The 17,292-nt window shown below is 39.6% G+C and overlaps 1 protein-coding gene across 1 annotated transcript in view; it reads left to right on the forward strand.

The window, feature by feature from the left end:
• The window catches only part of spata20 (spermatogenesis associated 20), a 44,509-nt gene that overhangs the window by 13,154 nt on the left and 14,063 nt on the right, over positions 1–17,292 (forward strand). The window contains exons 13-15 of the mRNA XM_079852223.1: positions 3,689–3,897; positions 6,453–6,652; positions 8,757–8,837. Of these exons, the coding sequence (XP_079708349.1) occupies positions 3,689–3,897; positions 6,453–6,652; positions 8,757–8,837 (490 nt within the window). The remainder of the gene's footprint in view (positions 1–3,688; positions 3,898–6,452; positions 6,653–8,756; positions 8,838–17,292) is intronic.

Here is a 17,292-nt window from a genome sequence, read left to right on the forward strand (position 1 = left end):
CAGTGTCACCTCTGTTCAAGGGTCTAAGGACAAGGGTTGATGTGATCTGAATCAAATTTATTTTAAACTTCAAAGACTTTTGCAATCTTTTTGGGTGACACCACCTCAAAAGGAATTTTGAATGGATTTTATAACTCAAAGGTCCTGCTAAATGTCTTTGTATGCATGTCACTCAATTCACAGAGCTTTTGCATCTTAAAGGGGACCTGTTATTAGCCTGACTACGTCAGACTTCGTTCTTCCGCTCAATTTCATTTCGCTTCTGTACTCAGTCTGAGACAGCTTCAGAGCTTTCTGTTTGCCACCGGTCTGGAAACAGCCGGGCCAATCAACGAACAGAGGGCGGGCTGAGAGCCGTGACGTACACGCTGATTGTACCGTGGATGCGTAGATTTACTTAACTTAACCTGCAAAAGTCGTTCACAGCCATGTTCACTCCGGTATTTCACTCGATGGTTTTGTTTTCGCATCATACATGTGTTTACAGTGAAAGTTAAATGCGGCCGAGCATGCGCATAACACACGCCATAACCAAACGTTATGTGATTGGCTTACGGGTAACCAATGATTTTAAACTTCAGACAAGCGCCCCCTAGCAAGAGAGAAAACACTTCTCTGTTATGCCATTCCAGACTCTGTCTACGAAGCAAAGCGAAGTAGCAGAGTCTGGTAATACCAGGCTAACCTGTTATGCCCCTTTTTACAAGATGTAAAATAAGTCTCTGATTAGTATAGTGTGTATGTGAAGATTTAGCTCAAAATACCCCACATATAATTTTTAATAGCATGTTAGAATTAGCATTTTTGGGGCGGATGAGCCAAAAATGTCCCTTTAAATGCAAATGAGCTGATGCTCCCGGCCCCCTTTCAAAAAGAAGTCGGAGCTTCAATTCTCATGCTCTGGCATGCTTTGGCAACAACAAAACAGGAAAGTCTCACGCACTGAAAATGTCAGAAACTGTCAGTAGTGGTGTTTAGCCTTATATGTCTAGTCATCTAACTGTACTGTGCATAAAAATTGCACATTTATGAATTACGCAGATGGGGAGCATGGCAGGATAATGGTCTCTCAGTGCCTTCACGTGCTATCAGAAATTTCATAATTCCCACTTCTGAAGTCGTGATTAGTGATTACTAGCTCGTCGCATTCATGTGCATTTCTTTACTAGGAAACTCGTATTTACGATAATTCTGATAGCACGTGAGGGCAGCATCAGTGAAAACAGGCAGATACAATGGTAGCTTTAGCAACATTAGCAGCTTTAGCAACATTAGCTGTTCATAGTGCCAACAAGCTCTTTCAGAAAGGTAATTTGGAAGGACTCACAAAATGTGACGTGTGATACTTAATTTGTCTGGATGTGATGTTTGTGCACAAAGTGTTGGAATTGACCCATCTTTTAGAATTAACCTTTTTGAAAACCTAGCGTTGAAAAGAACCTTGTTTGTGTAGCAATTCTCTTCAGGACCTATCCTTCGAAAACGAAATATAACCACATTGTCCTCAGTGACTGATGGCGGGAGTCTATGGAGACTCTTATGTGCATTGGTACATCCCAAAACACAACACTTGTAATGCCTCTTTGGCACAGATATTGTACAACTCCAGCTGCTACAGCGAGGATATAGAAATGGCGGACTCTGTGCTTCTCTTTGATTTATGGGAATTATGAAAAAATTAGTGAGTGGATTTTGGTAAGGCGTGTCATACCTACTGACTGTTTTACCACCTGGATCTCACCCTCTTCTGTCACGCTCAATGATTAAAGATATAGATCACAGAAAAATTTTAATTAAATAATAATTTTCTCGCCTTCATGTAATTCCAAACCTGTTTATTGAGCAAACTTCTGTTTTTCCATACAATACAAGTGTAACTTTTACTTCCATTGTAAGAAAATGTGTTTTTTGTTTTGGGTGAACTGTCCTTTTAATAATAGAAGTGAAGCAGCTAAATGACTGCTTCTGACATTTCCCTCCGATTTCATGTCATGGATTGCAATAGCCAGTTCTGGCAGCAAATCAACGTGAAGCACTCTGAAATAAGAACAGGAGTACCATGTGGACATAAGCAATTGTAATTGTCTGAAATAGGATACAATTCATGCAGTAACATTAACCTGTGAGTGTGTGTGATGTGTATTTTTCCCACCAGGGCTGTAATGCATTCATGCGGCGCTTCACTGAGGAAAAAGATTCACTTTCAGTAAACAGACACTTTACTGCCTCTGCTTTTTTTTTTATTTAGACAAGTAAGTTTAGGAGAACTTTGAAAAAGTCCAACAGTCCAATAAACAGCCCAGTGACAGAACCAAGTCTCGCCCTCATTTTTTTTTAATAATCCATTTCACTCAAATGTACATCACAATACAGAAAAAAAGATATGTCTCTACTTACGTTACATCGTGAGGTGTGTCATTTCAGCACCACTACTTGCATCAAATGGAATTGCAGACTGTTTGTTTGAACAACATATTTGAACAAACATTTTTGCTGCAATTCCGCATGGTGCCACTAGTTGAACAGAAATGACATGCTTCACTAACATATCAATGTATATTACACACACATTGTCACATTTGTATAACCATAACACTTATTACAATTTTAGCAACTTAGCGTGGTATGATAGTATTGCTTTATAAAGGTTATATCCTGGTTTATTATATTTAATTATTATTAAAATTAAATCTAAAATCAAAAAATAAAATACTTAAAAATAAACATTAGCTGAATTATAAAATATAAAAACTTATTTTTTTTATTTCAGCTAGTTGCCATGGCAACATTTCTCATTTTGATTTAGTTCAAATAAACTACAATTTAAAAATAAAAACTGAAATAAAAAATTCAATAAAAACTATATACCGGTAGGCATTTAAAAAAATACTACTTTAAATGACTAAAACACTCAACAAAATTACTAAAACTTTTTAAATAAAATAAAAACTAATTTAAAATTTGAATAAAAACTATAACAGTACCTCAATCATACCAAAATAACACTTCTTATATCCACCTTATTTTTTACGTGCGAGTGAGTGTGGCCATTTTTCTGTCGAATGTGAAAGGCTTCCTTTGAAATCTGCTTCCAGCTATTGTAGCTGTACAAAAACAGTCCGCTATACTGCTTGAAATTGCAAACTGCGACTTCTTACCATCCATCCATTCTCCAAACTGCTTATGTTTTGTAGGGTAATGTGGCATTATCATATTATTTTAATTTATTATGATCATAAACACGCTGGTTTGTAGCGCAAGTAGTTTCACCATTTTCTGCACTTTGTTATTCTCCTAGTCATTAACCCAAGCAGCTAATGAATCGGAAGTCTCGCACATTCACAAGAAATGGCAAATAAGGCGTATATGAGGTATCCGTAGAGTTTACAATTTTCGCATTCCTGCTGTAAACTCTCATGATCTCTTGTCTCTGTGGCTTCCATTGGTACGTTCATCACTGTAAATGCGTTTTCCAGTCTTTTGGAGTTCAAATTATTTCTGTGGTAAATTGGCAGCATGCCAGAGTTGCAATCAATAGAGCTTATGTTATGTCGATCAACCCAGCACAAGTTAACCTGACATTATTACACAGGTCAACCCGACATTAACAAAAAATTTAATTTGTATTTGTATAAGAACAAAAGATCTTGACCTTCCCTACTAATGTTCTTTATAATGTTCTCTCCAGTGCATCTCCCATTTCAGGCTTCCTGGATGACTACGCGTTTGTGGTTTGTGGGCTGCTGGACCTGTTTGAGGCCACGCAAAGGGTCCGCTGGCTGCAGTGGGCCGAAGAACTCCAGCTGAGGCAGGATCAGCTCTTCTGGGATTCCCAGGGCAGCGGCTACTTCTGCAGCGACCCCTCAGATCCGACACTGCTGTTGGCTCTCAAACAAGGTGAGGAGTGACATCATGACGGTACCCTGCACATAGAGCCTATGGACTCCTAGGCTTTTTGTTCTGGGAATGTGTGGGTGGTTATGAGTCATGGAAAGGATGATGAAGATCTGAAGCTGTCAGTCTGCATTCTGAATCACTCCACCACTGAGCTGTGCTGTCACCGCTGATAGCACCACCACACTGCGCTCTTACGGACCCTCGCCTGGGTAACTCTGTTTCAGTCTGACGTACCCTGCTGAAACCGCCCGATTCTCTCCTTACGTAACCTCATCACTGTCTTTTATTATGCTGTAATGTCCCCCTCTCTTTTCAATCTCACCCAAACACACTGTCTTTTTCTCGCCATTTCTTTTCCACTCCACCTTCTGATGAATTTTAATATCTCCTCCTCCACCCGTCTCCATGTTTCTGGGTAGAACTTGACCAATATAGAAGACTGATCCAATACATCAAAGCCTGCTTTGTGAAAGCAGTTGATGTTTCCTTGAAGACACATCCCTTTTATTTCACGCCGTGCACCATTCATCACATTTCTATGGAAGTGGTATGAGAGAGGGATTTTTCATTCTTTTTTTGTCTCCCATGACAAGCCAAATAAAGAAAAAGATCCACACACATACTTTCGAAGTGTATAAGTGCTGGGGCTTAATGTCCCGAATGGCTTGGCTCCATATTTTCTCCCCAGGAATTGGAAGTATGAGCTGATGTGAGCGAATAGTCACACCAGCGCGCCTGGGTTGTGACTGATGGCACTGTGAAAATGGCACTGACACCAATGAGATATGGATAAGGGCAGAGAAAGCTAACTGTTATGTTTTTGTTGTTGCTTCTGATAAATTGAAATGGACATAAGGCAGATTTTTCATCTTTTCTGAGTGACTGGGCCATTATATAGTAAAGCCAAGCGTGCAGAGTTGGCTCCATTAGGAGCCTTGCAGTGCCGTCACGTGTCAAATCCGAGTCCCTTCACCTCTCTCTGTCGGTGGAAGACGGATTGCCTCCCAAAGCATCTGCCACTCTACATTTTACGCCTTGCTCAAACTAGACAAAACCAAAACAGGTCAGCTTCGCTCTCTCAAAGAAACCACAGGCAGTGTAGCCACTAGTTTTTTTTTTGTTTTGTTTTTTATTAAATAAAGCTATTCGGTTTCTTTATTTTGGGCTCGAGTCCTTCAAAGTTTTTTGTTGCTGTGATACACTTTAGTATTTAATGGAAAACCTGTTTTCCATATTGACCGCATGTAATGCTGTTGCTGTGTCCTCCTGGGAAGTTCTAAGAGCATAATAATAATCATAGTCATCTTTTCTTTAGCTTTTTACCTTCCCATCAAAGGCATTTTAAGAAGCTTCATTACCATACATGTTTTAGGTCGATAAGATTTTTTTAATGTTTTAAAGGTCTCTTATGCTAAGGCTGCATTTATTTGATCAACAAAACAGTAAATGTTTGTGAAATGGTATTACAATAACTACTTTCTATTTTAATATGATGTATAAAGCTGAATTTTCAGCAGCCATTATTTCAGTCTTCAGTGTCAAATGATCCTTCAGAAATCATTCTGATATGCTGATTTGGTGCTTAAGTCGTGCTGCTTAATATTCTTGTAGAAACAGTGATACTTTCAGGATTCTTTGATGAATAGAAAGTTCAAAAGAACAGCATTTATTTGAAATATAAATGCTTTGTAAAATTAGAAGAGTCTTTACTGGTGCTTTTGATTCATTTAATGCATCCTTGAATAAAAGTATTATTATTATTATTTTAATCTGACCCCAAACTTTTGAACTGTATTGTATTTTGGGGAGATAAAAAGAGATGCAACATTAAATATGCAATTAATGCTTTATCTGTACATTTTGTGCAAGAAAGAGAATATAGTTTGGTCACAGTATCCTGTCACTTTATAAACTAGACAGATTAGTAGTATTTTGTGGCAAGCTTTATCACTAAACATCATTAACAGTACACAGAGGCCATACAAACCAATTATACTGTCAACATTCATAATTACAATTTATTATGATCAATACTTATTTTCTTCCACCATCATTTGTTAATTCATTACTCGAAACTCGAAAACCAAGATTTATGTTTCAGTTTATGGTTGTTCATTCTGACGTGACTTCCACACAGTAAATGGCCACGCGTGGTGCATGTGTCTTTTAAGGAGTGAGCTACCCGATATCATCTGCATGTGTTTGTTTGGGACAGCATTGCTGCTATTCATCAGTCATCACTTCCGTCTCTCTCAGCTCCCAGATGCAATCGACTCATTACATCGTGACATGCGGCCCGGGAACCCACTCCCAGCACTCTCTCTGCACACACACAAACAAAGAGCAGATAAAGTAAATCAACTCACAGCTCTAGAGCCACTTCACTCGTGATATCAGGCACTTTTAGCTCTGCTTAACCTGATAAATGGGCTCTGGTTAAATTGATATTGTAACCATCAATGTTATGATGCCACTTTTTCCAGGAGCAAGACTGTTTACATCAGTGTGCTGGAAAATATGGCTTCTGGGTGTCTGACTGTTTTTTTTTTTTTTAGATCAGGATGGTGCCGAACCCAGTGCAAACTCTGTCTCAGCCATGAACTTGCTGCGGCTCTCCCACCTCACAGGCCGGCAGGACTGGATTCAGCGCTCTCAGGAATTACTGATTGCTTTCTCTGATAGACTGACTAAGGTGCCAATTGCCCTGCCAGACATGGTCCGCGGTGTCATGGCCCAACATTACACCCTTAAACAGGTAACTGGACCACAGCTACTGAATATGAATTTTAAAAGTCTGGTTTCACTTGTCACATCATGTCCAACTGATGCAATGTCAATGAAATGTTTTTACTCCTTGACTGTGAATACTACAAGTCCCTAAGGTAGAGTCAGACTCAATTCTCAAGTCTCTCAAGGCCAGGTCTTTTTTGGTAGTTTTCCACTGTGTGCTCATCATATATATCATATCATATATTACACACACACATATACATATATATATATATATATATATATATATATATATATATATATATATATATATATATACTGTTTATATACTATATATATATATATACACACACACACATTTATTTGTTTATTTATTATTTTAACACATTATTATTTTATTTTATATCGTTTACATATAATTTATATAGATTTTATTATGCAGCAGTGTAGTAAGTAAACAGTGATGGAACAATGGTTTTTGCCAGAAAATAAACTATGACTCCTGGCAGAACTGAGAATAGATCATTGATCAAGGTTCTCCCAATGATTTTCCTGTTCCATCTGGTGTAGATGTCCTGCAGGTTAGACCGATACACCCGCGGTGTTATATGCAGCTGACCGCACCACCCTCCACATGTCCTTGCGGTCCAGTGTTTTGCTGCTACTGTACCGGACAGTAATACAGCCTGACAGGAAGCTTTCAATTGTGCACGCAAGTTTAATGATCACAGCATCTGGGGAGCCATCTTGAACTTCCCTAGGCATGTGTGGGCCATGCCAAGCCTTCTGGAAGATATTCGATCTATTGATCAGGAAGGTGTCAAAACCAACCTGTGAAGCTGGTGGACCATAAAAGACTTGCTGCTTAATAAACCTGTTTGGGACAACAGCAAACTAGCATGCGAGACACAGCATATGCTGGTAACAAACCATGGCTTAATGTAATACAGTTCCACCGAAGAACCTCCTCACTTCATGCTCCGAAAACCTGAAAGTGAACTTCTCTCCAGTGGGGACTGACACTTCTGAATGCATCAGCCTCCAGGCTAATGTTATGGCTAACACCATAAACTAGATTAAGTGTCTTTGCCATGCTGAAGGATTTTACTCAGTTCTTGCCATATGCTCTCATTTCACATTACTGGATATTACAGCCCTTTCATTCGATGCTCTTTTGTATTCATTCATATTTTCTTCCATGTTTAATGTTTATAACACATGTTTATAAAAGCTTAGATATAAAATTGTTTGTATATATATTACTGTTAAAAAGTTAGGCTTTGATAAAAAAAAAATATATATATATGTTTTTGAAAGAAGCGTCTTAAGTTCATTTATTTGATGAAAATTACTGTGAAAACAGTAATATTGTGAATAAAATAACTTTTTTTTATTTTATTATATTTTACAATGTAATTTATTCCTGTAATGACAAAGCTGAATTTTTAGCAGTCATTACTCAGTGCCAAATGATCCTTCAGAAATCATTCTAATATGCTGATTTGGTGCTCAAGTAACATTTCTTATTATCATCAATGTTGAAAACGGTTGTGCTGCGTATTTTTGTAAAAAGCATGAGATATTTTTTTTTAGGATTCTTTTATTTTTAATTGAATTTTTTAGTGACATCTTTGCTGAATAAAAGCATTTCCAAACTTTTGAAGGTGTATCTGATCCCTAAATAGCTTTTTTTTTTTTTTGGATATCAGTATGACCCTTGCTATAGCTAGTTCAGCAGTCCTCACTATGAGGATCGTTAGTGAACGAATCTGTCACATGTCAACTAGACTGGATAAAAGTTTTACCTGTCAGGGCCTTTTTCCAAATTTCCTCCTGTTTCCTCCTGTTCACAGTTGTAAGAACTGTGAACATGTGTCATGGCCATCAGAGCTCACCAGCGGCAGAGAAGTCATCAGAGTTGGAGGAATAACAAGCTAAAGGTCCAGCTAAGGGCAGCGCGCTCCACAACACACCTGCCCACCTCATTACAGCACCATACGAGCAGCTCTGACCCTTTCTTCATCTCTTTCATTCTCTTCTCATTTGTTCATTCGGTGGTTCATACGTCTTTTTTGCTCACAAGTTTGTTGTTCTGTTCTTCATAACAGTCTCTTATTTTTTTCTCGTAGATCGTTGTCTGTGGCCAGCCTGATGCTGAGGACACTGCAAGTTTGATTGCCTGTGTCAACTCCCTATTTCTGCCCCATAAAGTAAGTGTGCTTTACTCTCTGAAGAAGAGTTAGGACTATTAAGGTCACTCTAATTGGGAGTTTAAATTTGTCCATTCGACTTTGAAATACTACATGAGGCAATAGCAACATAAATGTTTTAGGAATATATTTTTGATAAACCTTTAAACAAAGTAAAATAATTAATATACATTTTAATTTTGAACAAAAAAAGCGCTGTGAAATTTCAATAAAGTATTTTTGGGTGTTTCTTCATCTCTGGGCACTTTTAGTAAATATACTAATTTAAAATACACATTGCACAATCTTACGGTCACATGCGGCTAGAGAGATAAGGAGAAAGAGGATTATATATATATATATATATATATATATATATATATATACAGTATATATATATATATATATACAGTATATATGATATATATTATGACATATTATATGAGGATAGATATATATATATATATATATAGTTTGATTGTAAATTATACATAATACTAATTTTATGCTCACAAGTGACATTTAATTTTTTTCTTAATTTTTTCGCCTGGGTAAAGTAATTTGAAAGTGGAAGAAACACTCATTTATGAATCATTTATGAAGCAGCAATATCTGCTTTTACCTCAAAATGTGCTGATATCCACCACAATAATACAGGTGGCACAATAGAAAGTCACATTATGACTCAATTATGACTAATACCATATGGTGCACAGGGTCGTACACACAAAGACAAGTTAAAATAAAATAATGCAATAAACATTAACTAAATAACATTAAATGACAAACACAATGCTCATTATTGATAACAAAAATAAGAAGAAACAAAACTATTTAAATTAAATATAATCACACAGGGACTTCTTATAATATCCGTTTACTGTTTTTCTCTGTAAATTATATGGTAATTCGAAATTTTTACTTCCAAAAACCATACATTTGACAGGATTTTACAGTAGATGTGATGTTAAACAATTTATAGTTTCTTTTAAGGTAACTTAAAGTTAACCAATTAACAGGTTTTTACTTTAGCATTGGTTTTATTTTTCTGTAAAAATGTGTAGATTTATTTTGAATTTGTTGTGAAATTAAATCTACAAATAAGCGAATTGAAAGGCGTTTTTTAATCTTGCATAATAGACATATGCATAATAGATTCATTTAAAGCAACACTGACTGACTTATTTATCATTTGACCTTTTTTCAGATTGTAGTGGCCCTTCCCTGTATGTAGATATTTTTCCCCGTACATGACACGTTCATTGGTTTACACAGAATGCCGTGTGCGTCGAAGCACAGTCATGCTAATGAGTTCACTAAAGTAATCTCCAGCAAAAGGTCAAGTTGTCAGATTTTTAACCTATGCATGCTGACACACACACTTCCAGGCAAAGGGCTTGAACAATGGCTACCCACCACACTACGTTTTAAATTTCGGAATAATTAGTAAATAGTTGGAGTTTTTTCTAGATTTTAGCCTTAGGCTTGGCTTTGTGGTTTTTTTTTCCTTTTGCTAAAGGTCATAACTCAGGATAGCATTTGCACTCTTTCTGTCCTTTTCCCCAGTGCTTCTTCGAATGCTCTCTTCTCTTGCACGACGGCAGAAAGAGCAAACACACACATGCTCAGCACACCTGGCCTTACAGCTTTTAAGTGTGAAATACCAATAGCAAGCACAACAGTAGACAGACTGGGGTCTAACCTTTTGTCATTTATTACAGTAGTCTAACATCCTTATTGAATGTGAAAACCCCTAGAGAGGTAACCCTCCCTTTCCTTAAGGGTGGAATAATGAGTTAGTTTTTAAGCGGAATGGATGAGAGTGGTTGTGAATGGAAAACAGGCTGGGGCCGTCCCGTTTCTCTCTATTTCTGTTGTTACAGTAGGTGGCTCTGTAGGATGGTGTTGGGAGGACAGCTGACGTTGTTAGCATGTGACCTTACACTCCATCAGTGAACCTTGCATGTCACATCTTGTGTCAAAGGCTGAGTTTGATCTCCTCACAGTGCATCATTTATTAACATTGTTCCTCCCTGGTGGGGCAGACACCTTGGTACATTCATCTTCTTTCTCATTATACCTATACTTGTGTAATCTTAATGATACTGACTCTGTGAGTGAGGAATATAAGGTCACATCACATTCATTCTTTAAGCTGGGTCCATGACCTAGAGGTTTGTTTTTGTTTGTATTTTATTTAAAGACTTAATTTAAAGATTTATTCACTTTAATATCCCTCTTATTGTGCATGTGCATTTTTGGTTTTCATAATCTTTCATTAGAATTTAATAACTTTCTTTGCTTCTAAAACAAATTTTCTGCTGACATAACGGAATCTGCGTAGGCAGGGAAGATAATACTAGCAGTATAATAATATTATTAAACCATTTCGGTCTTATCGAGATCGATAAAATCAAGTCCTGTTCTACATTGCTTCCCATCGTATATTCTCTCGTAAATGTCATATTTTGGTAAGTTAATCGCATTATGTATATCGTTCTAGGTGGTTTCATGTCTGAAGAATTTATATATTGATCCTTTTGGTTTTATTCTTAATAGACTACTTGGTTTAGAAATGTAATGTATCTTTCTCATGGTCTAGTTATGATCTCTTGTTTCCATCTGCACAATATGTCATAGCATGGTTCTCTTTCTGTATTTAGGAGATACTGGAGTGTGTGAGTGTGTCTCCCATGATGTGATATTTGAAAATCCGTCTCTGCCACTCTGGTCATAAAGCACATAGGCTGTTGGTTACTTATGGGAGTTTAAAAACAGTTCACCCAAAAATGAACCTTCAGGTCATACCAACTGTGGGGCACAAAAGGTACATTGTTAAAGAATATTGTGGCCGGTCACGGGTGGAATAATAGTGAAGCGAGGATTCAAGTGCAGGAATGAAGGATCTATAATTAAGTGGTAAAATAAACAAAAATACAAACAAACTACACCGAGGGGGAAAACAAGACAGGCATCTCAAAACTTGACTTTGGCAGGACAACCAGAAACACAAGGATACAAAAGTGACAAACCAGCACAGGACTGCAAACACAGGGAGACTAAATAAGGAAGCAAACAAAAGAGGGTAACGAGGAAAGCAGGTGGGGCAAATGAAATCAATAATCAGGTAACAAGATGGGAGGGGCTAGCCAATCGACAGGAGAGCACATGGCACAAGGAAACACATGACAAACCATATGCTCACAACAGACAGGACTATAACACAAGCACATGACAAACCGGGAGTGTCAGAGCTCTGTCACCAAACCAAGATATAAACTAGACAGAAGTGACAGAACCCTGACACTACCCCCCTTCAAAAGGGACGCCACCTGGTGTCCCTAACGAGTGACATCAAAAACGAGACAGGAACATAACCATACAAGACCAAACACAACAACAGACAAGACAGGCAGATCAAAACACAGAGACAAAGAGGGTAGGGAGGGGAGCCAAGACAAAGCCAGCATAATAGTCCATACAGTTCTTGGGTGGGACGGGAGGGTTGCAACAGGGAAACTCAGGCGGGTCTGGAGTCCTGGCTGAGGGCCAGGGTAGTACAGGCTGTGTAGGCGACCAGGGCGGATCAGGCTGTGCAGGCGACCAGGGCGAATCAGGCTGTGCAGGTGACCAGGGCGGAGCAGGCTGTGCAGGCGACCAGGGTGGAGCAGGCTGGGCAGGCTTGGTAGGCGTCCAGGGCGTAGCATGAGTTCATGGCGGAGCAGGCTGAGCAGGCGTTCAGGGCGGAGCTGATGTTTCAGGTGACCAGGCCGGATCCCACACTTCAGGGGCAGAGACGGCCATCTTGTCCGAAGACACAGGCGCGGAGGTTGCCATCTTGTCCGAAGACACAGGCACGGTTGACCTGGCGTGAACAGTCTCTGGCTGGGCAGGCATGACGTGCACGGTCCCTGGCTCGGCAGGCCTGACATGAAGATGCTCAGGCTCGGCAGGCCTGACGTGAACAAGCTCAGGCTCGGTAGGCCTGATGTGAACAAGCTCAGGCTCGGCAGGCCTGACGTGAACAAGCTCAAGCTCGGTAGGCCTGACGTGAACAAGCTCAGGCTCTGCAGGCCTGACATGAAGATGCTCAAGCTCGGTAGGCCTGACGTGAACAAAATTCAGGCTTAAAAGGTAGCATGGGCGGAGCCGGCAGGGCTAGGAGTCTTGGCGGCGCCAGCAGAGCAAGGAGCATGGGCATGGCCTCCAGGCCTTGTGGGATGGAGGACGACTTCCTCCTCCTCCATTTATGAGAGTGTGGCGGTACTGCAGCCTCTTCGGCCACCACTGGGGGCGCAACAGGGAGAGTGGACAACTCTGGGACAACCGGGCCTGGGACCACCGAAGTCGGGTCCACCTGGACCACCGGACTGGAAACCTCTGAAGTCGGGTCCTCCTGGACCACCGGACTTGAGACCCCCAAAGTCGGGTCCTCCCGGACCACCAGACCTGAGACCTCCGAAGTCGGGTCCTCCTGGACCACTGGCCTTGAAACACCCGAAGTCGGGTCCTCCGGACCACCGAATTAGAGGGAGCAACAGGAGCCTTCCTCCTGCACTTGCGGTGAGGCGGTGTGGCAGTGTGGGAATAACCAGCTCTGGAGACGCTGCCGCAATAGCTCCCACTTCTGGGGGAACTGCAGCTTCCCTAGCTGGAGGATTCCGTTGACGATCCAGGGAATTAACAAATTCCCCAAACGTCAAATGCTCCAGCCCTCTCATCCTCCAGTAGTTGCTGGGCTCATCAATGGCATAATTAAACAAGTCCTTTAGAGCCGCATCCCCAAGCCTCAGTCCCTCTGCAGCCGCGCTGAAACTCAGGGCAAACTCCCTCACTTTGGTCCCCTGTTGACGGAGGGAAGTTAAGTTCCTAAACTTCATTATGCATTTGTAGTGAGGGCAGGAGACAGGGGAGACCGGTGGATGGCGTGAGTCCTTCTTCCGCTGAATCCCCATTATGGCTGGTTCGTAATGTCACGAGTGGAATAATAGTGATGCGAGGATTCAAGTGCAGGAATGAAGGATATTTAATGAAGTGGTAAAATAAAACAAAAATTCCCCGAGGGGGAAAACAAGACAGGCATCTCAAAACTTGACTTTGGCAGGAAAACCAGAAACACAAGGATACAAAAAAGCACTGTATCCGTTTCTCGTTTCCATAACCCTAATTGAAAGATTTAATGATCTATAGGGACTAATGACTTAAATTTCAGCCTGTTTGTCACACATAGCTATTGTATGATTTTAGAACTCTCACTGTCATTATATTGCAAAAGAGGCCATGATATTCTTTGCCTCATTCAGTATGTTCCAATGAAGAAAGAAGGTTTTTGAACAAAATTATGGAATAATGAGAGTTTTTCATTTTTGTGCGAACTGCCCCTATTTTATAGCTGTTACATTGGGTATGTTATTGTGCATTAATCAGCGACACAAAGTCTCATAGAATTTAAAGTCACCCTCTAGTCAATCATTTTATCCTTTAAAACTCCTCTTTGATCACCAAAATGACATATTTAAGAGTTTATCCTTAAAAAAAAATTCTTCATGCCTTAAATAGATTGAATGTAACTCTATATCCTTGCCTCATTTAGCATACACGGTTCTATGAATATGCAAATTAGCCCCGCCTCAACTCACTCACACCAGCTCAGAGATCCACTCATTGAGGATCACACACTGACGTGATTGGTTACAAGGTAGTTTGTGACGTCAGAAACACCTCTGTTTTAGAAACACTGCAGTTTTAAGGAGAAAATACTCTCCTTAAGCAATGGTGTTGACATGAATTTACACATGGTTTGTCCATATTAAAATGTGAATATTAAAAACACCACATAGATTTTTTCACCACAGGAAGACTTTAAGTAAACATCTGGATAGGTTATTTGTCTTGGCCAACTAAGTTAACTCACTCATTCATTCTAGGAGCATTTGAACTCAAACATATCCATCAATCTCACTTGTCATTTTGGAGCGAGAGCATCTGCAAAAAGAGCATAAATTGTACAGTCTCTGGAAACACAGCAGCCCAGTCCCGTTTTCATTTTCAATTTAAATTCAATCGTATGTGCTCATGTGTTCAATTCACATGTTAAACAGGGCTCACATATCGCTTGGAATTGATACAAGGAGAAAAGAACTTGGCCCCGTTTCTTAGGCACAGCAAGACGACAACCAGAAGAGGCTGCAAGTAATGAGTTAGTGTAAGTGAAGCCAGTAAAAAATAAAAAAATAAAAAATAAACTGCATAGAATTTCATCTGGTCAGGGACTGATAAAGGAACTGCTCTCTCTCCTTTCTCTCTCTCTCTCTCTCTCTCTCACACACGCACGCGCACACACACACACACACACACACACACACACACACACACACACACACACACACACACACACACACACACACACACACACACACACACACACACACACACACACACACACACTTATTGTCTGGCTGTGACTAAGCCTCAGATGTACCCTGTTCTGAATTGTTTGTTTAATTGACTTGGACATGATCGAAAGATCGCCTAGGCCGTTGATTGCAAAGTTGGAAGGGCGTACTGAAAAATAGATGACTCTGCTATTGAGTTGAGCCTGCAGTCAAATCATCAGCCCTGCCTTAAATCCCTCGAGGTATCACTATTCTTAGACAAATGAATAAACTATGATTTACCGTGTCATATTCTGGTAAGAGATCAGCTATGGTTCAAGATGGTTTATGCTAGTTGGTGCTGTTTTTATACACAACAAAAAGAGGGTTTTCACAGCAAATGCCACCGAAGAAACATTTTGGGTTCCAATGGAAAGGTTCCATGAATATTAAAGGTTCTTCGTGGAACTGTAGATATTAATAAAGAACCTTTATTTTTAAGGATAGTGCATTTGTAATTTCCGGGATTTTGTGTAATTGAACTACTGTCTAATATTAGCCTTCTGCATCATATTAAAATGCAAAACCAAATATAGTAGTCAGTTGTCTGGCTATATAGCTCCTCAACATTGAGGCTCCTCAACAGCGAGACAACATTGAAAATGTACCTTTATTTTCCCTTCAGCTTCTGGGGTTAATTATATTTTGCACGCCACCTCTGTCTTTTGGAGCAAGCACACAACACCAAGGCCAGTTGTAGTCCAATTAATGCATATACATGCATTGAAGCATTCCAAAATTTGGGCACGATTTTTGGACATACTTTGGGCAAAACATTAAAAAAAAAATCTTACTGGCCACAAACTTTTGAATGATAGAGTAGATGTTGTTACATTTTAAAAAGATGAATTATTGCTTTAGTGGCTGAAATTGAATTTTTAAAGTTTTTGAATAATTTTGTCAGGAAAATGCTCTCAATACAAACAGAGAGGGATGTTGAAGGCGCTTTCGTGTATGGAGAGCTGACATGTCTGCTTTCAGTTAAATGGTAAGATTAAGCTACATTTCTCTCTCTCTCTTTCTAATCTGTTTTTTTCATTTGTAACAAGAGAGACACGTAATTAGAGAGGGATAAATGGTTCTCACCTGCAGAGTCAGGACATGAATTAAACGTAATGAGAGCCATCATCTTAAGTCACTGAATCAGCCAGAACCAGCACTTTGTCTCCATGGCATTGGGTATTCTTTATAAACAAAGGAAAACAGAGCTTGCTCTCACTCATTATAGTCATATAAATCCTGGCAATGGAAAGATCATGCATCAGTGTTCCTCAAATACACACACTCATCCATACATATTACTTTCAAATATTAAAGGCACGATCTGTTTTCCTGTGTGAAAAATGTGAAATTGAATCTGAGGCCTGGAGACTGTGGAGTTGATGAGATTTCCTGTTCGTACATTGCGAGAGCGTTTAGAGTGCCGTTGCGCTCCGCTTCCCACTCTGACTGTCCATGTGACACTGGCTCACCTTCCGTGTTTGTGTAGATATAGCTGTGATAGATTTAACCTGAACTCACCAAGGGTTATCAAAACAGCATTATCATTTAAAGTTGCACTGTCTGGGTTGCCTGTCTGCAGTAAGAGGCTGTGTTTTGTGTGCGCTTGATAGTAATTACCCTTTGTGTTAGCCAACATGTTTGGTTAGTTTAATTGAACATTGTGATTCCATTCTGTCCTGAACTGAGCATATCCAGTTCATATTCTATAGTTTTATTGTTCTATCTGTCATATCATTCTATGTCATATCATTCTATCTGTTGCATCATTCTTTCTGTGGTTTTCTCTGTCATTTCATCCATCCATCCATCCATCCATCCATCCATCCATCCATCCATCCATCCATCCATCCATCCATCCATCCATCCATCCATCCATCCATCCATCCATCCATCCATCCATCCATCCATCCATCCATCCATCCATCCATCCATCCATCCATCCATCCATCCATCCATCCATCCATCAATGGTTCCTTGTTAGTTGATTGATTAGTTCCCACCTGTGACTTGTTTTATTCCTCAGTTACCCTGTGTATTTA

This window comes from Squalius cephalus (assembly GCF_949319135.1).
Source record: "Squalius cephalus genome assembly, chromosome: 19".
NCBI lineage: Eukaryota > Metazoa > Chordata > Actinopteri > Cypriniformes > Leuciscidae > Squalius > Squalius cephalus.